General features: G+C 37.1%; 1 protein-coding gene and 1 pseudogene across 1 annotated transcript; one reads left to right on the top strand and one right to left on the bottom strand.

Moving 5' to 3' along the window:
• Nucleotides 1-10,690: 10,690 nt before the first annotated feature.
• LOC103431517 (soluble inorganic pyrophosphatase 6, chloroplastic-like) lies at nt 10,691-15,356 on the bottom strand (annotated as a pseudogene).
• Nucleotides 15,357-15,468: 112 nt separating this feature from the next.
• Nucleotides 15,469-19,344, top strand: LOC139187899 (uncharacterized). The gene is made up of 9 exons (XM_070804517.1): nt 15,469-15,914; nt 16,069-16,162; nt 16,253-16,341; nt 16,447-16,936; nt 17,093-17,346; nt 17,428-17,647; nt 17,807-18,150; nt 18,413-18,539; nt 18,865-19,344. Exons 1-9 carry the CDS (start codon nt 15,469-15,471, stop codon nt 19,342-19,344), a joined length of 2,544 nt encoding a protein of 847 aa, XP_070660618.1.
• Nucleotides 19,345-23,141: the final 3,797 nt, after the last annotated feature.

Here is a 23,141-nt window from a genome sequence, read left to right as displayed (position 1 = left end):
TGGTTGGAATTATTACCCTTACTTTAAAGCTTCGATCTTGTCACAAGCTTTATTTACGTAAAAGCAATTTATTTACTATGGCTGGAATTATTGTCTATTGCTTTAATTTATTTAGTGTACTACATTTTATGATGAGTATATAAAAGGACGAAGTTCCTTGATCAGATTAGAACCTGAAGTTTCTTGATCCTCATCATATAAAATGATTGGACCTGAAGTTCCACCATTAAAAAAGATCAAACCTGAAGTTCCTTGATCATCATTATATAAAAAGGATTGGATCCAAAGTTCCTTGATCAAATCAAAACCTGAAATTTTTGAATCAATTGAGAGAGCAGCAGTTCCTCAACTAAATTAAAAGATGGCCACAGGTGCCTTAGTCCACAAACTAATAAATGAGGGCCAAAAGTTCATTGATTCATGTAAATGAGGATCATAAGTTCCTTAATCCATGTACAGATGAAGTATGGGCATGAATTCCAAAATATGAACCTAAAGGTTCTAATGATGTCGATTTTGAGAATAAATTTCGATTACATATGAATAATGTTGACCTGGAGTTCAAAATCTCTACTAATTAATGAAACTCTCTTTGTCAACCAAAAGATGGTGAAAAGACTATTTAGTCTTCTATCACAAAAAAAAAATGATGGGCAATAATGTAATTTCGCAGGTCCAAATTGTACTGTTTTTATTGAAGTCTCACCTACATGTGATGTTAAAATATCTCCAATATTTAAAATTAAAAAAAAAAACAAAAACAAAAACCAAAAACAAGAACTTGAAGTTCTAACATTTTGTGTAGACATGTGTTATATGTGGTATGAAATAATTATCGCAATTTCTATCATATTTGAATTTCTTCCTTTTGGGAATAAGAAAATTATGAACTTAGCAAAACCCAATTGTGTGACCATCAACATCTTACACAAAAGATACTTTCATGAATTCATAATGCCCGAGAATGCATGTGGAAGCATATGATATTAGAAAACATCTATACTTAATGGCTCATTGAATCATATTCATGGAACCAGAAGTTTCCATCGTCTCTTCATTAATTCATTAATTATGGAACCAGAATTTTCCATGGGTTCCTATATATAACAAGCTAAAGTAGAAGCTTTCAGACATGTATAAAATCAAATTGGAAAAAAAAAATTTATACATACACATGAGTTACAATTACAAAAACAAACAAATGAGAGGGCCTTCATAAATGTTGCTCATGTGAAAACTCAATACTTGGCAATACCCCAGAAGGGAGAGGCATTGGAGATTGATCATGTGACGCCTCAGTACTTGGCAAAACACCATAAGGGGAAGACAACAGTTGCCTTCGGAATCTAGCCACGAATTTCTAGTGATCACTTTGAATCCGACTTTCGAATTCCTGTAGCTGGTCAAGCTATAAATATTTGCAAGTTTGTGCAACTCTTTATTCTCATGCTTGAGACTTTTAATCTCTTGTCTAAAACTTGCCACCTCAGCCATTAATGTTTCAACTTGGCGAGTTTGAGCAAGTAAGCGTTGGCTCATGTTGGATACAGAACCCGCACACTGAACACTGAAACTAAAGAGTCTTGAACAATCAATTCATCAGACCTCTTTAAAAGTATTCTTTTATTTATAGGAGTGAGAAGGTTCCTAGCTATTACTATAGCCATTTTATCATCCCTCATCACAGAGGCTCCAACCGCAATAGGGCCATTAGAAGATAAAAAGGACGGACACCATATATTATCCTGACTCTGCTTGTGTGTATCTCCTCCAAGACTCAAATCTAAGTAAAGGTTGGATGGGCAAGCCATTTTCTGAAATAATGAAAGAAAAAGGTTGGATAGAGTGAAATATCAGAAATACATAGACAATTTTCACAGGTGGACAATTTTCAAAGTGTGCATTTTGAATACAATTGATACCTCTATAAAAGGAGAGGTAACACAACCACTTGTTAAAAAATCAAAGAAACACCGCTCTCCGAATTTCAAAAGCTGGATTTTCCTGAATAAAGTTTGTCAACATCAAACACAATCTCAGTTTTCTGGATATCATGGACAACTCTGTCAAAATATCTCTAGCAAAGTTAAAACGCGTAAAGTTCACTATTCCAACTACACCACTGTTGCCGACAAGCGTGGGTGACAAGGCCACATTCGCACCACTACTTGCTATTGGGAAATCCCTATATATGTCGACTTTAGTCCTCTATGGCAAGGCACACCTCCAAAAAACCTAACTCATCTTCCTTGCCGAGAATGCATCTGCAATAAAACCTCTCAACATATTCAGTCTTCATTATCTCTGAGAATACCTTTTCAACCAAGTCCCTCAAAATGCCAAACTCATTTTCTCAGCAAGAAACCCCTTTCGATCGAAAAGGTTTACACCAGCATCAAAACCTTATACTTTTTCCTTCAAGAGAAAAAGTATTTCATATTATCAAGGTCGAGAGCAAGAGTATCTTATATCATGCTTTTTCCTTGTCGTTTCCTTTGCCTTTGCTCTTGCCTACAAGACAAGGATAAAGAAAGTAATCAGTCAGAATCTGAAATCAAACTTCTGGTCAGGAACCGACTGCCTGGAACTTTTCCCTGATTACTTACATTGCATTGCTCTCGAATAGTCATATTCAATTGTTGTTAGAGCCAGGCCTCAAGTCACCAACATTGCAGAATAATTGGTACACTATTGGCTCTTTACACTGAAGTTGTGAATCATGGATGAGTCACCAAGAAGTAATGGACCATCCAAGGGCAAAGGTTGTGCACCGCTTCTACTGTATAAGAGACTGAAGCAGAATGATCGACGATATGTCCATGGAAGTCCAAAGGGAGAAAATTGGTGGCTGATTGAGTGAATGGAAGACCAAAGTTCAATGATGGGAGTCCTACTCACAACCCTAGCAAACACTACCAATCTATATCATTCACATGATGTACAGAGTTGCCGCATGGATTGAAGTCTTAGTCAGACTATCCTCAGACTTGGCACTACTGAACTGTTGCATGCCCGAAGCATGACAGCAACCGCATAGATTCAAGTTCCAAAAGGGATAATCCATGGACACGACAATTTTAATATATTTTATGCCTGAAGCATGATCGATGTGTAGGTTCCAAATTCCAATGATTCAACTCCCCAGAAGTGGAGTTTAAAAATCCAAGCTCTATAAAGCTCTAGAGGAGGTTATGATCCAAATTCTCAAACAATTCATCTAATAAGAGATGACTGTCCTAGAAGAGACAATGTAAAGCCCCTAAAGAGGCAAGGATATCCAGAGTAATGAAATGCTTATAAATATGCATGCGCATGCACATGAGAATTATGGGAACAAGAATTGATGATTACCAATGTTAATTTTGGTTTTATAGTAGCTACTAAAATCATCAAAGAGCTGTGTTGATATTGAGCTATGTTCTTTTGTTTGTCGACAAAAAATTAGTGGCCAAAGTGGAAACTTGGACCTATAGTACAAATTGCCAAATGATGTTGAACCCATAATGTTACATATGGGCATTTGTAATACAGTGAAATACACTCACATGATATGACACAAGGTTTCTAATTGAAACCTAAAATTGTAATACATATTGGAAACATGATTTCTCATTATGAAGCTTGTTCATTTCAGTGGAGAATTATACATGCCCAAAGCATATCTCCACAAGTAAATCCCTCAAGTATACATGGAAACAAGTTGCTATGTATAAATTCCAAAGGAGAATGTGTCATGAAGTGTAGAAAATCCCTGAAGGATTCAAATTGCTTGAAGAAAGCCCTGGAAGGGTAAAACATAAATTATGTACTTAATACCAATGAGGGGTATAAATTGCCTTAATGAGTACTTTCATTATGATATTGTTGCAACACATTGAATCGCTTGCAAGAGTTGATATTAGATTGGAACTCTTGAAGAGTCCATAAATATTATAAAGTGTTGAAAGGAATATTGTCTTGAGCAGCAGTTTGAACAATATGCCAACACAAATCTTATCCAAAATGTTTATGGTTTTAAAAAACCATATGGATTGAAGATTATGAGTTGAATACTCAAATGATTAACCAATATTTAGACACTAAGAAAGATCATTCATCCTCGTGAAGGAAATTATGAATTGATATTTGGTCCAGAAGTACCATATTTTAGTGAGGTATGTGCCTTACTGTATTTAGTACAATACACTGAGTCAGTTGTTACATTTCCTGTGAAGCATAATACCAACATATGGTATTAGAATGAAGTAAAGTTTATCTTTTGATAACTCCAAGAAATTATAGACATATGCTTATTCTATTCCAAAGAACTCACTAATTGCCATGATCTTATTAGGCAAGCAAAAATCTGAATATCTCTCTAGCCTGCATATAAATCGCTCTCAGAAATGATTTGTATTTACATATGAAAATAAATTGATCCTACAACGATCAAGGAAGCAACATTCATTGCTGCCACATCTTCATATCTCTCAGAAATACATGAGTTTGGTTAAAACCTGTGGCCATTAAAATTTGGAGCACATGTGAACCGCCTTCAGAAGTCAACACTCCAACTATCATAAATAGTATCAGATTACAGCAACATAGTATTAGTCAGATTAAAGAATTTGAAATCAAGGGGAGATACTCATCAGGGGAGCATCCAAAACATGTTAAGGTTTTAACGAGACAACCGAAATTGACATATGGCCATCCAAGGGAGAGTGTTATAATATAATATGTTCATTACTATTCTTCCAAAGGAAAAGCAGAAGGATTGGTATTCATGTGAAGAAAAATGGATGGGTTACTATTCATGCACAATATTTCACTATTCATTTTAGGAAAGTTTGTAAAGTGAATAGTGTTGTTATAGTAATCTTTTACCTATAAGATGAGAGCATACGGAGGAAGGAAGAAGTGAGAAGAAGAAGAAGGAGATGAGAGAAAAACATACAGAGGAAAGAAGATGAGTTACGGAGGAAAAGAAGAGAAGGGAAAAAAGAGAGACGTGGAAGAAATTATCAGTGAGCCAGGCTAGAGAGAAAAGAGAAAATAGTGAGAGTTATTTTGTACTCCTATTATTTCAGATAATACAATAATGTACTAATGTTGCCCCAAAGACGTAGGCACACTTGCCGAACCTTGTAAATATCGTGTCTTATTTACTTTATTCCACTTCACACATATCATCAATTTTACAACAATGACATTATTTTGTCATTGAATTATATAAAAACAAATGGAAGAGTTTGGTAAAAAGCATTACGAACAGTTTATCTATTTGCTACAATTGATTGGCTAAACAATCATATTTTAATTAATTTTGGGTAGAAATGATCTTTACAAAATGATTATAATATAAACAATTTCGATCATAAACACAAAGTTTTGTGAAGCGGAGGAACTCCTCTTCAATCCTTAATACTAAGAGCAACTCCACCCCATCCCAATTGCTTGGGCAATTGGATTTCCCAACACCCAATAAAACCCTCTCCACCTAGCCCAAAGCAGTTAGGCTACTCAAGGACCCAGGAGAATCGAATTGTACAATCGGGTAGGGATTGCCTACTTAGTGCCCAAGTGGTTTGATGTCAGCGTGGCGTCACCCACATTAAAATTTTAATAAAAAAAATTAAGAAAATGTAAAAGTGAGGGGGATGAATTGTAGGAGAAGGTGGTGAATGAGATGTGTAGAATTGATGGTGAAGTCGGAATTCGAGGGGAGGGGTGGGACAAAGAAAAAGAGGGGGGGAGAGGGAGAGAGAAAGGAAGGATTAGCCGATGAGGATATGGGGAGGGATCAGGAGGGGAAGGAGAAAAAGAGGGGAGGGGAGGTTGGAAGTACAACAGACAAAAATAGGATGAAGGGGAGAGGTTTCAAGAAATAGTAAGAAAGAAAGAAGAAAGAAAAAAAAAAAAATAATAATGATAAAATATAATATTAATTTTTTCAAAAAATAAATATTTAATAGCAATTGCCCAGGCAATTCATTTTACTGGGTGAAGTTGCAATTGCACAATTACTATCCACTAAGGTAATAATTGCATATTGCCCAATTGCCTAACCAATTATTAGGCCTGGCAAACGGGTCGTGTTTGTCGTGTTCTTGTCATTTTCGTGAAACACCGATTATCTTAACGGGTCGTGTTGTGTCACACCCATTATCTTAACGGGTCCTTAACAGGTCGAGTCACTTTACCCCGTTATGACCCGTTAAGAAAAATATTTTTTTTTTGCTTAAATTTGCACATACCACACATTGCCACATAAATATTACTTCAAAACATTAAAACACATTTGTCGTTTAAGTACTACATCTACACTAAAAAATAATAGCCTAATAAACAAACATTCATATACTACTAGTCTATTACAAAATATTAAATGTGCAAGGATAAGCAAACTGAAAGAGATTTCATTTTCATGGTTGTGAAGCCTTTCTTAATAGTTTAAACATTGCCAATGGAACTCAAAGCTTGCATGTTATTCCTTTTACAAAATCCTCAATTTTCATCAATCATCATGACATAGTGTAAACATTTTAAATTGAAGATCGAATTCATTCATTGTATTCATATAGGGTCAAGGAGTGTAGCTGTAAAAAATCATCAAAATCGGAGTTAAAATAACCGTTAAATCGTGATTTTTTGTTAATAACCATCGCAAAGTTTTGTCCCGTTACTTATTCTCTAAATGTTTTCTTTTTGCGATTTTTGGCGTATGCGATCTTGAAGTATATACAAACAAATTTGATGGTTGAATCGTTCAAAATAGTTTTGTAGAATACATATCCCATCAAAACGATAGATTTACTAACACTAAGAGTATATTTATACTTTCATTAAGTATAACATGAGATAGTATAAATATTTTAAATTGAAGATTGAATTCATTCATTATATTCATATAGGGTCAAGGAGTGTAGCTGTAAAAAATCATCAAAATCGAAGTTAAAATAACCGTTAAATCGTGATTTTTCATTGATAACCGTCGAAAAGTTTTATCCCGTTACTTGATCTCTAAATTTATTTTTTTTGCAATTTTTGGCGTATGCGATCTCGAAGTATATACAAAGATGTTTGACGGTTGGATCATTGAAACTAGTTTCGTAGAATGCGTATCCCATCAAAACAATAGATTCACCAATACTTAATAGTTTATTCATACTTTCATTAAGTATCCACTAGTGTAAATATTTTAAATTGAAGATCGAGTTCATTCATTGTATTCGTATAGGGTCAAGGAGTGTAGTTGTAAAAAATCATCAAATTGGAGTTAAAATAACCGTTAAATCGTGATTTTTCGTTGATAACCGTCGAAAAGTTTTATCTCGTTACTTGATCTCTGAACGTTTGTTTTTTGCAATTTTTGGCATATGTGATCTTGAAGCATATACAAACAAGTTTGATGGTTGGATCGTTGAAATTAGTTTCGTAGAATGCGTATCCCATCAAAACGATAGATTCACTAACACTCAATTGTTTATTCATACTTTCATTAAATATAGAGTAAATTACATAAAAACCCCTCAGGTTTGAGGTTTATTACAATCTCATACAACATCTTTAAAACATTTCACTTTCATACCTCACATACTATTTTATTTCAAAACAACACATCCGTTAGATTTTCCATCCAATGGTCTATTAAATGCTGACGTGGCTGCCACATTTGTGCTGATGTGGCTGCCACATGGCAAAAAAAATAATTTTTTATACATTAACAATATTATAATATTAAGCCTATTTAACAAAAAAAAAAAAAAAACCAGAAAACCTGAACCCAGATCCCCTTCCCCACATCTAACCCCCACCCTCACCCCCTTACCCATCTCTTCCTTCCCGTCCGTCCATCCCCACCCCCTTACCCATATCTCCCACTCTTCTTTTTCCTCCATGAACCCCAACACACTCCCTGTCACCCTCTATTCAATTCCCTTATTCCTTCTCCCTCTCTAGGGTTTGAACTTCGAATTCCACCCATCTCCCGCCTCTTCCCCCGCCACCCTCTGCCTCCACGCGTCTTCTTCCCCGAAAACCCATATCCCCCTCCACTTCTCCCACCTCAAAGCCCCCACCTTTAATCATTTATCTGTTTTTTTTTTCACTAATTTTCTTAGAAACCTCTGCAACCCAAATACTTGCAACCCACTGCCTGAAAACCACAACCCAAATACCTGTAATAGTCACCCGCGGGGGTCGCGAGCTCATCTTCGAAGGTGGGTCGTCGCGGCAGAGGAAGGCCGATGGGTCGTCGCCCGGGGGGGGACAGCAGGTGCGTCGTCGCTAGAGGGAATGGGGATAGCAGGAGCGTCGTCGCCGGGGGGGGGGGAAGAGAAGGTGGGTCGCGGCTGGGGACGGGTTTGGTTTCTTCTTTTTTCTGGGGGAAAGGAGTTTTACAGATAGGTGAGGGGGAAGGAAGGGGACTGGGTTCGGGTTTTTCTGGTGTTTATTTTTTTTTTAATTTTTAAATAAAGTTAATATTATAATATTGTTAATGTATAAAAAATATATATTTTTTTGCCACGTGGCAGCCACATCAACACAAATGTGGCAGCCACATAACAGACCATTGGATGGAAAATCTAACGGAGGTGTTATTTTGAAATAAAATAATACGTGAGGTATGAAAGTGAAATGTTTTAAAGATGTTGTATGAGATTGTAATAAACCCTCAAACCTGAGGGGTTTCTATGTAATTTACCCTTAAATATAACATAAGATTTTGTGGTATCCACTAGTGTAAATATTTTGAATTGAAGATCAAATTCATTCATTGTATTCATATAGGGTCAAGGAGTGTAGCTGTAAAAAATCATCAAAATCGGAGTTAAAATAACCGTTAAATTGTGATTTTTCGTTGATAATCGTCGAAAAGTTTTGTCCCGTTACTTGATCTTTGAATGTTTGTTTTTTGCAATTTTTGGCGTATGCAATCTTGAAGCATATACAAACAAGTTTGACAGTTGGATCATTGAAATTAGTTTCGTAGAATGCGTATCCCATCAAAATGATAGATTTACTAACACTTAGAGTTTATTTATAATTTCATTAAGTATAACATAAGATTTTGTGATATTCACTAGTGTAAATATTTTAAATTGAAGATTGAATTCATTCATTGTATTTATATATGATCAAGGAGTGTGGCTGTAAAAAATCATCAAAATCGAAGTTAAAATAACTGTTAAATCATGATTTTTCGTTTATAATCGTCAAAAAGTTTTGTCATATTACTTGGTCTCTGAATGTTTGTTTTTTGCAATTTTTGGCGTATGCAATCTCGAAGTATATACAAACATGTTTGACGGTTGGATCGTTGAAACTAGTTTCGTAGAATGCATATCCCATCAAAACGATAGATTCACTAAGTATGACATAAGATTTTGTGGTATCCACTAGTGTAAATATTTTAAATTGAAGATCAAGTTCATTCATTGTATTCATATAGGGTCAAGGAGTGTAGCTGTAAAAAATCATCAAAATCGGAGTTAAAATAACTATTAAATTGTGATTTTTAGTTGATAACCGTCGTAAAGTTTTGTCCCCTTACTTGATATTTGAATGTTTGTTTATTGCAATTTTTTGCTGATACGATCTCGAAGCATATACAAACAAGTTTGACGATTGGATCGTTGAAATTAGTTTCGTAGAATTCGTATCTCATAAAGTTCAATGGTGTGTGTATATATATATATATTTATTTATTAAGTAGATTTAAATTTATTTATTTTGTACGTATAACACTTAAGAAATTGAATAATATGTATATTTAAGCCGATACAATGGTCACCAATTTTTAATATTTAATATATATATATATAATTATTATAGTTTTTAGAGGTATAAAATTGTTAAATTAATATATATATATATATATAATTATTATAGTATTTTTTTAGGATTATAAAATTATAAAATTAAAATTTTACTTATAGTGTATCGTGTTACCCACGTGTATACCCGAACTAACCCGTTATCTTAACAGGTGCTTATCGGGTTATCCGATAATGACCCGATTCGTTATCGTGTCGATCCGAACACCTGTTAATTTCGTGTCGTGTCGTGTCAGGTTATTGGATCCTGTCAGAAATTGTCAGGCCTACCAATTATGCCTTCAAGGGTAGACGTGCTCTAAGAAGCCAAACATTCCTCAAAGGAAAATTGGTAAATCAAAGAGAAGAGGCTCCTTAAAGTAATGAAGGAGTTCTTCCTCCAAATACTTATGGACCTATTCACAGAATTTCGTGTTTGTGATTGGAAACGGTTATATTGTAAATCACTTTGGAAAGATCATCTCTACAAAAAATCCGACTAAAACTAATATTGTCTATTCAATCAATTGTAGCAAATAGATAGATAGTTCATAATGCTTTTACCAAATCCGTCCATATGTTTTTATATAGTTTAATGACTAAACGATCTTAGTTTAAATTAATTTTTTAATAAAGATGATCTTTATAAAATAATTTACAATATAAACGTTTTGATCATAATACAAAATTATGTGAATAGGCCATGAGGTATTTTAAGGAGGAGTTCCATATCCCTAAGAAGCCAATTCTTTCTCCAAAAGAAAGAGACAAGGTTGATGGTCGTAATCTCGTATTAGCAAACTCGTCGCCAATAATATTAGCTTCCTCTGTATATGTGGCGTTTTGTAACATTATGCTTCTTTTGTTATCCGGACCTGCTGAAGTAACCACACTGGTCGATAAAGAGCACCCTATATATTAAGCACCAAGCATGATTACCATATTTAGAGATGAGCTCAAGTGTCTCTTAACAAAACCAAGTTATTATTAAATTACTCAGACGCACGGCCGGTTCCCAAAAGGGAAAACCTCTGATGAATCATGGCGAGTGCAAAACAATAAACGCCTGGAATTCCAATTCTACCAATGCATCTATGCAAGTGCCAGATCTTCAGCAGGAATCGATCTCTTGACAAGCTTAGCCCATGATTCATTGGTTTCGGTTATGACCTTAAGAGCATAATCCTGTTCATCATAGGAATTGTTTCTAAAATTAGATATGAAGTACAACAATCACACACACACATACTATATTCATGTCTAATGTTTGCAGATGGTAAAGAAAAGCCAATAAAGAAGGATTTTAACAATGAGTGTTATATTACTGTCTAGTGGACAATACCAAACCACACTACAAACGAATTTCCAGCAACAAATAGATGAAAACAAGAGATAATAAACAATAAGGTCGAAGTTGAGGCATCGATAATTAAGTTATAGGGGCAGAAAGCCAAGAGGGAAGTCTATAATCTGAAAATTCTGAATATGCTGTTCAAAACAATGCACAAAGCCTCTTAAAAGGGTAATTACTAAAATACATAATCCTATCCATAAAAAGAAACAACAAACGATGCAGAAAAAGAAATAGGATCAAATTGGAATGTGGATCGATGAGTTCTACCGCAAAGATGATTTTGTTTTCGAGAAGTTACGAATCTGCATTGAAATTCTCTTGAAACAGTATTAAAACTATGAGTTACGGCAGCCCAAGAATCGTATCCCTTGATTACTTAATGATTATTCAATCCTTACCTTCCAAAATACTTAAATAGTCACACAACCGTCGGATGATTGCTTAAACTGACCAGGGGTATAACTATCATCTGTCAAATGAAATAAAATCTAGTATTCAAACAAGACAAATAAAAAGAAGAAACAGCTAAAACCCTAAACTAACTAGAACCCCGCCAAGCGGATACCTATTTATGTGGCACTTATATTTTCCTTCACGCCACAACTACTACACTAATTCCACATTGATACATGAATAGACTTGCAACTACTCACCAGCTGAGGTAGATTTGTGTATCGTGTTTCAACTGTTTCGACTACCTTCATGTTGTATGACATTATCAAACGTATCAAAAGTTAGAAATAAATGAACCGCATAGAATACCTCGCCCATTACCTTAAACCCTCCCACTACACCCCAATCCCACTGGCTGATTTTGAAGTCAACTCTTAATACACTATGCTACTAGGTCAGAGGGTAGGGTCATTGAAAGCTGGTGATTGAACCAATAAAGAAACCAATAAGGAGATAAAGGAAAAATAGCAATTTGGCGGCCTAGATGTAAATTTACCTTGTTTGCTGCTTTGTTGCCAAGACCAAACTTGTTAGCAGGCTTTCCATCTGGTATCTTGTAGTCTCTAAACCAGTCCCTTATTGCAGTGAGAGTCCCCCTTAAGTAAACCATACATCACTAGCATTTAGTAAAATCCAAGGGTAATGTGGCTAAAATATTCATTCATTACAATTAAAATAAGAACTGATATGCACAATAATACCTAAAGTTGTTGTCTCCACCAAGAATTTTATAAAAGGGCGACCCCAAGTCAACAAGGCTCCCTGCTTTGCGAAGGTCGGTGGAGGAACGGGTGACAAATATTTTTTTACACAAAATAAATATTTTTCACCATTTCCTTCATTTCAGTACAAAATTTTCATAATGCCACACACACCTTAAGTCCTTTACAAAAAACTTGCTATTTAGTTCATCTAAGTTTATGAAGGTTGATAAATTGTAACTAAACAGTAAGGCTTGTCATAACTATCCATTCTGATTTAGTAATCATATGATGCAACAACGGATTTAAAAACTGAAAACACCTAAATAATGGATACATTAATTAAGGTAGCTATGGTGGAGTGTAATTACGGAAATCTTAATAGTGCTTGGTTAGAAAGCAGTACATACCGGGAAATGCTTCTCAACATCATCAATGTCATTAACGAGAGAAGCCCTTGGATCATCCAATGAAATTGCAATAATTTTCCAGTCAAGTTCCCCTTCATCAATCATAGCTAAAGCAGCCAAAGGCTTTACTTTGAGAATCTCGCCAATCCTTCTCTGACCATCGCCTATCTCAACAACATCAACTACAAGTTGTAGCAAAAACAAATGTTTTTACTTTTCCTTCTAAAAGTTACATTTACCTTAGGAAAAAAAAATTGGAAAAAAGAGATAAGTAAGCATACCTGGATCATTATCCCCAAGGGCTCCTTCAACTTCAGCGTTAGCAACGGTTGGGTCTTCCCATGTTTGCGGAAGCAACCCGTAGTTCCAATTTACATTGTACCTGAGAACGATTTGATGAAGGTATTCACAAAAGATAACTTTAAGGAATTTAAATAAATGATGCACACACAATACATGTTTAATGTGATGGTGGTAGCATAGAAGAGAGATTTTAGATATGATAAAATAAAAAGAGTAAGTTGGAAGGGGGTAATGTGTATTTTAATAATAATGCAGTGTAGAATTTTATTACTGAAATTGTATGTGAATTCAAGAATTGTATACATGATTCTGGTACAGGGATCTCTTAATAATATTAAGAGAAGATGATACATGTGCAAGGTTGGTGTATAATGTAATGGGGTTACTGTATCGAAGAAAGATATGTTTGAAGTCATGAGTGGATTGGTAAGAACTTGGAAGTGGCTTAATGGGTACCTAAGAGTATTTATGTAATGTGATGTCGTTCCAGTACAAACACCAAAGCCTTATCCCATTAAATGAGGTTCATTCCAATATAAAGAAAGAAATTAAGATGTGTGAGATGAGACGTTGAGAGTAACTACTTTTGCATGTCTGTAATATAATGGTTACAGTGGACAAGCAGTGTACCTCAAAATACATTGTTAGCCATTTCCTACATCTTAAAATTTTTGGGGTAAGTGGTTGTAACATGGTAGTTTGTAAGAAGTTCTGGGTTTGGTCCCCATTCCCCATTTTATTATTGGTTTGTATAGAAAACAACTAAACTTAAATATCAAACTCTGTCACCCTATTATGCATATATGCATGTGCATATCTGCATGCATCTCTCACCGAAAAAAAATCCGCGCATCTAAGAAATAATAAAAATAAAAAATAAAAACAGTTAATCAGCACCAACAGTGGCTTGCGTCTAATTCATGATGCACCCTTAGCCAAAAAATTAAATTGAACACGCCGAAGCACCAAGACAAGAAAAAACACTAACTTTAGGAAAAGTACAAATTAATTCTTACGGGTAGTAACGAAGTTTCCCCTTCTTTGTATGATTGTATCCTGCTTTATCGGAGTGTGTGGCTCATCAGTAGCAACCTCCATCTTTGAACTTGATTCTTTGGGTATTTCAACCACTAAGTTGAACACACCATCACCCACTTGCATAGGTATATCATGCCAAGGCGAAACCTACGTATAAACCAAAAGATTGTTATAGCAAGTTGAGAACTTGAGACAAAAGTGAACTGATTGGCATGTAGAAACCAACGAGGACTCAACACACCCAGCATTTTGAAAATCCTTTTACAATCACATATACATATTTACTCTTCAAATACAATTCGAACTGTGATTGCACACATACAGTCAAAACCATATTCCTGTAATCACAAACCAATGCATTCCATCAGTCATGTCTAAGAACCTAATGAATGTGGATACTGAATGTCTCATTGGCTCCATTTTCCCGCCAAAACAAAACAACATAATCTGGAAAATTGCAAATTTAAAATCAAGTCCAAATTTTGAAACAGAGAGACCTCAATGAAGCAAATTATATATGCCAATTAAAATTTAAATCATAATTAATTGACACAGTTCCTATGCCTGTAGAACCTTCCATTATAATTACTGAAAAAATTGAATATACATATATATAAAAACATCTAAAACCCTCAATTATAATCCCATCTATGCACGTATGGGAAGCTTTCACATTATTCACTTTAATCCTACATTTTTCTCATAATCCAAACAAAACACAACAGAAAATGGAAAATGTGAACAAAAATAACCTTTTGACCGGAACGGTCAACAAAGAAGAGCCGGTAGTCTAGGGTTTCAGGCTGGCCTTCCTCCTTGATCTGAACTTGGGGATTGTAGATAGCTGTGCAATTGAAAGGCCTCCTGGAAGAGGAAGACAACGACGCAACTCTTCTTCTACTAACCACCTACTGTACGGGGCAGGTGGTTAGTAGCTCAAGGATGATTCCGAGCCTTATGTTTAAAGAGGCTAGTGGTCTCAAGAGAGGAATGGAGTCTCCGAGTATGGACTTAATACCATCCCCGAAAAAGAAGACTAAGGGACCTGACAATGCAGAGGATAGAAAAGGTAAGATGGTGGAAATGGTGCGGGGTATGAGCATTAAGGAGAGATGCCTACTGGTAGATAGGGTTTTTTATGCTGATGATGAGTTACACGAAGTTCCTCTGGAAGTTTGAGATATGTGGGATCATGTGGAGGCAGTCTCAACAGAGGAAGAAAGAAGTTTCTTGGCTGAGTGTGCGGGCAATCTGGCTCGGGGTGGTGGCGGCTGGCCCTCAACAGTTGCAAGATCGCCATGATTTTTTTGTTTTGGAACTGCCGTGGTCTTGGGTTGGACACGGCAGTAAGGGCCCTTAATGGTCTTATTCGAACTAAGCGACCCTCTATGATCTTTTTATCTGAAACTAAAATGGAAGATCATAGATTAGATGGTGTTAGGCAACGTATGGGTTTTTTGAATGGCTTTAATGTTTCTCCAATTGGAAGGGCAGGTGGACTAAGTTTGTGGTGGGATGATTCGGTGGAGGTGCAAATTCTGTTTTCATCTAAGCATATTATTGATGCTATCTTGCAAAAGGTTGGAGACCGAAGTTGGGTCCGGATCACTGGGGTTTATGGAACATCGTACAGGGAGGAACAAGCTGCTTTTTGGGAATGGATGACGAATTCTTTTACGCCTTCTGATATTCCATGGCTTTGTGTTGGGGACTTCAATGTGTTTCTTTGGGATCATGAGAAGTCAGGGGGTATGAAGGTCCTCTACAATAGACCAAGGTATCTGGAGGAATTTATGCAGGCTATTAATTTATGGGATTTGGATTTTAATGGTTCTGCTTTCACTTGGCTTGCGCCATGGTGATTTGGTGGAGGAACGAATTGATAGGGCTCTGATCAATGGGTTATGGCAGGATCTGTGGCCTAATTCCTTGGTTATGCATGGGACGGTTTTAGGGTCTGATCATTGTCTTCTTATTATTCAATCTGATTCGGAGAGTGTGCGGGGATGCAGGGTGCTTAAATTTGAGGCGTTCTGGGCTAAGGAGGAGGAGTGTAATCAGTTGGTGAGAACTTGCTGGAATCGGCCGGAACCTGGTGAGATCTTGGTGAGGTGGACGAAGAAAATTAACGATTGTAAATCCATTCTCATGCGGTGGAGCTGAAATAAATTCAATAAGAGGGGTCATCAGATTCAGGAACTTCTTCCTCAGTTGCAGGAGCTTCAAATGGATTGGCGTTCTAATATTGAAGATATTAAGAAGAAATCTCGGCTTGTTGATGATCTGTGGGCTCAGGAGGAAAGTTATTGGATGCAGCGATCTAGAGTTAAGTGGCTTCGAGATGAGGATGCTAACACCAAATTCTTTCATAATTCAACTTTGCATTGAAGACGGAGAAACCAGATTATCAAAATTAGGGATGAGCTTGGGAATTGGGTGGAGCAACCTTGTCGTGTTCGAAAGTTGGTGGAGGATCATTTTATACAGACATTTACCTCAGGAGGAGCTAGGAATTATGGATCGCTGTTGGACTGTATTAGCCTGTGTGTGACTGGGGATATGAATCAGGATCTGTTAATGTCGGTTTCTGAGGATGAAATTAAGGCCGCGATTTTTACAATAGAGGGTCTAAAAGCTCCTGGACCGGATGGTTTTCAAGGTATATTTTATCAATCCTTTTGGGAACATGTTTATGAGGATGTTAGTGTTTTGGTAAGCGAGTTGATGCAGGGCACGAGTAATCCGTCTACTCTCAATGCTACTCATATTGTCTTGATCCCCAAGGTTCCACACCCAGAGTCGATTTCGCAATTTCGGCCTATTAGTCTTTGTAATTACTCCTACAAAGTGCTGTCAAAGGTTTTGGCGAACCGTTTGAAGGTTATTCTGCCAAAGATCATCTTTCCCTCCTAAAATGCTTTTGTGGCGGGATGAAAAATACAAGATAATATTGGGATTGCTCATGAAATGTTTCACTTTTTGAAAGGGAGGATAGCGAAAAGTAAGTTTGAAATGAGTATTAAATTGGATATGCAGAAAGCCTATGATAGGGTGGAATGGGATTTTCTCAATGCGGTTATGAAGAGAATGGGTTTCTGTAGTATGTGGAGAAAGCTTGTTATGGGATGTGTTTCCTCTGTTAAATTTGCGGTCCTTTTCAATGGGCAGCCAGGTGACAAGTTTGCTTATTCTAAGGGTTTTAGGCAGGGAGATCCATTATCTCCGTATCTATTTATTTTAATTGGCGAGGTTTTCTCGAGCATGGTTCAAGCGGCGGTTGATGCTAAAAGGTTGGAGGGAGTGCGGCTTGGTGTCTCGGGGCCAATCATTTCTCACATATTTTTTGCAGACGATACTCTTTTTTTTCTTAGAGCGGATGTTAAATATTGCTGGAACTTACTCGCTATTCTCGAGAGGTATTGTGAGGCATCGGGGCAGAAAGTTAATATGCAGAAATCTAGTATTTATTTTAGGGCGAATGTTCCAAAGAGGGTGGCTGTCGAAATGGGTGGCATTCTTGGTATGTCAGTGGTGGATCATCCAGGTACTTATTTGGGTGTTCCTGTTATTTGGGGTTGTTCGAATAAGCGTGTACTTGCTTATGTGAAGGGGAGAATCTTGGGGAAGCTCCAAGGGTGGAAGCATAGCGCTTTGTTGCGGTCGGGAATATAAGTTTTGATTAAGGTTGTGGTCTAGGCTATTCCTGCTTATCCTTTGAGCATTTTTAAATTTCCTGCTGTTGTTTGTCAGGAATTGGATGCCATGGTTGCGAGGTTTTGGTGGGGAAGCAACGGGGAAGACCGAAAGATACACTGGGTGTCTAAGGAGGTATTAGGCCTTTCTAAGGGTATGGGTGGAATGAGTTTAAGAAATTTTCAAGAATTTAATGATGCATTACTAGCTAAGCAGTGTTGGAGGTTAATTATGGAGTCGAATTCGTTGTGGGCTCGAGTTATTAAGGCCCGGTATTTCTCGCATTGTTCATTTTGGGAAGCAAAAAAAGGGGCCAGGGCGTCGTGGGCTTGGTCCAGTCTTCTCTCGGGTAGGGAGCTTCTTGCCAGTGGTTCCCATTGGCAGATATGGGTGGGGAAGATGTGAGGGTTTGGGTGGACAGGTGGCTGCCCTTATTACCTTCGGGACACCCTATGCCACTTGGTGAGGTTGAAGTCATGAAAAATTTATGGGTTAGCTCTCTCATTAGCTCCTCTTCCCGGCAATGGGATATTGATTTTCTGCAACCGTTTCTCTCTTTGGCGGATCAAAGGGCTAAACGCTTATTGGAGACTTGAGGAGGAAGGACCGTCTTGTTTGGGCTGCTAGCCGGAATGGTCAATATTCTGTTAAATTGGGTTATAGGTTGCTTCAAGTTCGATCTTTAGATGTCATGGATCATCGCCTGCCTGTAGTTCGTTCGATTCTAAAAAAATCTGTGGATCATTATTTGGAAGCTGGAGGTGCTTTCCAAAATTCGGCACTTCTTATGGTTATCATTGCATCATGGCTTGCCAACTTGTGTGGCTCTTTTTAAAAGGAGATTATCCCCTTCACCTTTCTATCCTCTTTGTCGTTGTGTTGATGAATTTGTGGAGCATGTTTTCCTTCGTTGTCCTTGGATGGAGGCTGTTTGATTTGGTGGTGCTCTTAATTATAAAGTTGATATAGCAGGTATCGATTCGTGGGCTCTGTGGTTGCAGGCTGTGTTGTCTTCAAAACTGGGCTCTTCGGCTGATAGGCATTGGTTCTAGTCTTATTTAGCTTTTACTTACTGGTTCATTTGGAAAGCTAGATGTGATTATTTGTTTAATCAGGTCTCTATCAACTCCTCTAAGGTATTTTTTGCTCTTGCAAATGCTTTCAAGGATTTTTTGCATGCTGTGAAGGATTTTGGAGTTTCTCGGTCGGTGGTAGGTCCTCGGAAGGCCGTTAGTATCAGGTGGTGTCCTCCTTCTTCTCCTTTTGTAAAGATTAATATGGATGCTAGCTGGTCTAAGTGTTCTCGGATGGGTTTTGCGGGGGTGGTTGTTAAAAAGGTAGGCGAGATTTTTACGGCTGCAGTAAGGTTCTCTATTATGGTTTCTTCTTCTTTAGTGGCTGAGTCTGTTGTGATTCTTAGAAGATGTGAATTGGGTGCTTCATTAGGTTTCAGCTCAGTTATCATTGAATCTAATTCTCTTCAGGCAATTTCTTGTTTAAATGGTTTTATTGAAAATGGCAGTTGGGAGGCTTTCCCCATTTTGGCTAGGGCTCAAAGGTTGGGTGAGGCTTTCCAAAACTGTCGCTGGTCTTAGGTGCCAAGATCAGCCAATATGGCATCGGATGTTCTTGCATCAGCTGGTCTTACGAAGATGTGTGATTTTGTGTGGGTTGACAGACCCCCATCTTCGTTAGTTCATGTTTTATGTAATGATGGTCTTCCATGTCCTCATTAGCCGGATGTGGTGGGTTTGGGGTGACACTTCTACTAAGTTCAAGTGTCTGTGGCTTGTATCCCTGCTCACTGCTTTGCTTTGTGTTTGGTTTCGTAGTGTTTGCCTCTCTGTAGGCTTTCTTGCTTCTGTTTGGCTTCTTAGCCCTGGGATGTGTTTCTCCTAGTTCTAAATAAATAAATAAAGAGCTACTACTTCATCCAATCCATTAATGCGTTAACAGCTAGTACTCAGCGAACTTGTATCAATTTATGCCTTTGGTGAGATTGATTGTTTGATCCTTCATTAAATTGCTAACGTGATGAGCGCGAGAGCCTAATATTGGTTAAAGTGTAAATCACATTTGCACCATTTTGATAAAAAAAATCATTAATTTATTGAAGGATTAGACATTCAAAGAGATAAAAATAATAATAAAAAAAGCAGAGGCAAGCAAAGAGACAGTGCGCAGAGTAATGCTACACTTACCATATTTATATATAACCAAATCCCTACAAAATTAACTCATGCATTAACAAATCCCCAATTTCCACTAAAACGCCAAATCAATTTGAACATTTTTCCCACAAATAAACTTGTACCTTTCTTTCAAACTTCAAGTAAAGTTGAGAGAGAGTGTCTGAGTGAGGAATGAGGATGAGGGAATGATAGGGATGATGGTGACGCTCGACATGTGACGTCAGCTATCCACAACATGCCTCATTTCCAAGGCATGACTAAAATAATACCCAATATTTCAACAATAAATAACCTTTCCTTTTATTTTATGGTTGCATCTAACCTTTGTGTTAGACTGCATGTGTACATAAGACGAGACCAAGTCATTCATAGTTCACCATTTATAAACTCCAATATTTAACATAATACTTTATAGCAGAAAAACATAGAGTTCCAGAATCACTCAATGGAATTCAACTAGCATGATTCACTAGATTCCAGACTACATAACAAAACCATATGCCAACCAGGATTAATTCGCCATTCACATATATCACACTGTTTTCCAACAACAATTTCACAATCACAACTAATAATCGATTCGATGAATCAAAGATATGCATATTAACATTTAACCACGTTAATCAACCTTCAAGATCATATATTACTTTACTAACTTTAATAAAGCAAACCTTCGTAAGGTTTGCCGTATTTTCCTACCTAAAATCCAACCATAAGCTACAAACATAAACATAAACTTAAGCAACTTCAATGCACGAGAATCTAGGGTTCCAAACTGACTCAACGAAACCAAATTGGGAAAAAGATTACGAACCACTTAATAGAATCCAACAAAGATAGGGTTTCGGACCACTCAGCGGAACTGAATAGAGAAAGGGACCCTAAACCACTTAACAAAATCAAACGAAGACAGGATTCTGGACCACTCAATGGAAATGAATGGGGAAAAGGGTTTCAGATCACTTAATGGAATCTAACGAAGATAGGGTTCCGGACAACTCAATAGTACTAAATAGGAGATGGGATCCCAGCCCATTTAATTGAATCCATCACTGGATGTATATGGTCCCCAATGTTGATTAACCAGGTAGAATCATAGGCAAGCATCCAATAGTGTTGTCCTCAAATGCGGATTAACCAGGTGGGACCACCTATGGATATAATGTGATTAAGTAGGCAATGACCCCATAATGCAGATTAATCAAGCGGATTCACCTCTAGAATGCATATGGTCCACCAGGTAGGACCATAAGCATGCCTCCAATATGTGGTTCCTCAACGCGAATTAGCTAGGCGGAACCACCTATGGAAATAATGTAAACAAGTAGGCAGTGACCCCCCCAATGTGGATTAACCAAACAGTCACCCCTTTAACACATGTAGTCCCCTAATGCGGATTGACTAGTCGGTATCATAGGCATACACATAATAGTATGGTCCCCTAATGTAGATTAACCATGCAGGACAATCCATGTACCACACTGCTATATGGTGGAGTCACATCATCACAAATCATATATCTTACATCATACAACATACATCAATTCATGAATCACAATTGTTAACGCACATGCATATTATCCAATCAATATTTAGTCACCCGGACAAACAAGTTCTACATAATATTTCTTATATGGTCCCCGCTTTACCTGCCCATACTAGTAATCATCTATTTCTAATACACTTATTTAGAAGTTTATTGTAAATCTCGGTAAGGTACACTTTCACACAAACTGATGTGCATAACTCTTGGGATGACATGCAAACAAAAGTTGGTCCCCTAGGTCATATCAAGTCTCTAGTAACGCCATTTCAGCATTTAAGAAGGATTCAGGACATATTGACCAAAAGTTAAAAATGAGTTAAGCGGTCCTCGTTTAGGTCATAAAGAGCGCATCAAATTTCTAATTTGTAAACTCTTAAGGTCATCACAAGATATGCACAAAAACATACTAAAATTTCATAACAATCCAACGATCGGATCTTCGCCTACCACAAAGGTCAAGTGGCAACACTTTACAAAACTAGGCTCAAATAACTGAATCACACCTAACAAATGTCAAAAAACAATTTCAGGACATCGACATTAGCTTAGAAACACAAGGTCGGGCCTCTAGCCATGCAGTGCCTGGCGGCCAAGCTTTGCCAGATTTTCCAACCATCAATGATTTGGCTCAAAATTTACCAAGAGATGATCATGAGAAGAAGAGTAAAAGATATACTTGCACCGGAGCCTAAAGATGGGCAAAGGACAGTGAAAATCTTCAAGGAAGTTGTAGATCACCGAAAAAAATGTGGCCTTGTGGCAACATCGTGGTTGCTCCGCTATAAGATTATGGCCCATGGATCTCATCATGGGGTTAAGAACTACCCACTAGTGGTGCTGGTTGGCATCGAAGTGGCCGAGAATGGCGAGTTCGTCTCGAGACCACTCGGCACCACCAAATTCCACTCGTCAGAAACGAACTCTGAACGGGGTTATGTTTACAGTGGTTATGTTTGGGATAGTGAAAGAAGTCCAATGGTGGTGGTGGTAACCTGTTTCGTCTCTGGAATTCGTTGGAAAAATAATTTGAAACTCTACCCAGAAACTTGGCCTGCTTCGCACGGGTCAATGTTTCTCGAAATGACAACGTTGCTCCAACTTTGTTGCGGCCTTCCATATATAGGAGGTCCTAATTACTATTTTTTTCTTACCTTTGTTCACTTATTTCTTCTAAGTTATAACTCTGATTGGCAAATGGTTTTGGCTCACATGTTTGTGGGATCGAGCTCTACCCAAAAATACAAAGAGTGACCTCGTAAGGTCTACGGATTTTTAATGACTAATTATTAAAAAAAAAAATCAAACTTTGTAACTAATAGAACAATCCAATAATTAACGCAAAATAATTGTAATTTTTGAAATATTAAATATGAAGATTTGAATCATGAAATTGGGGAACAAGATTTCATAACTAGGCTTTGGCTCCATAATTTTTATGTGTCAAGGAATGCTCTGATTATTTAATTTTATCGCATCTTGATTATTGAAGTTTCTAATTCTATAATTGAGATGTGATTCACACCTGAACTCAAGGTAAAAAAATTACTATTCGGGTGGCGGCATGACACGTCAATTCCATTATGATCGAGATTCCTAAATACTTAGGAAACATTCCTAATCAACGTATGATTAGGTTTCCCTTTCTTGGTCGACA

Source organism: Malus domestica, chromosome 09 (assembly GCF_042453785.1).
Source record: "Malus domestica chromosome 09, GDT2T_hap1".
NCBI lineage: Eukaryota > Viridiplantae > Streptophyta > Magnoliopsida > Rosales > Rosaceae > Malus > Malus domestica.
Note: the sequence above shows the minus strand (reverse complement) of the source record. Positions and strands in the feature narration are given on the sequence as shown.

Coding starts and splice junctions, on each gene's coding strand:
- LOC139187899 (XM_070804517.1), top strand. CDS start 15,469: ATGGAAGATCATAGATTAGATGGTGTTAGGCAACGTATGGGTTTTTTG. Junction 16,937..17,092: donor TTTTGGCGAACCGTTTGAAG/GTTATTCTGCCA, acceptor TTGGATATGCAG/AAAGCCTATGATAGGGTGGA. Junction 18,540..18,864: donor AAAATTCGGCACTTCTTATG/GTTATCATTGCA, acceptor TTGTTTAATCAG/GTCTCTATCAACTCCTCTAA.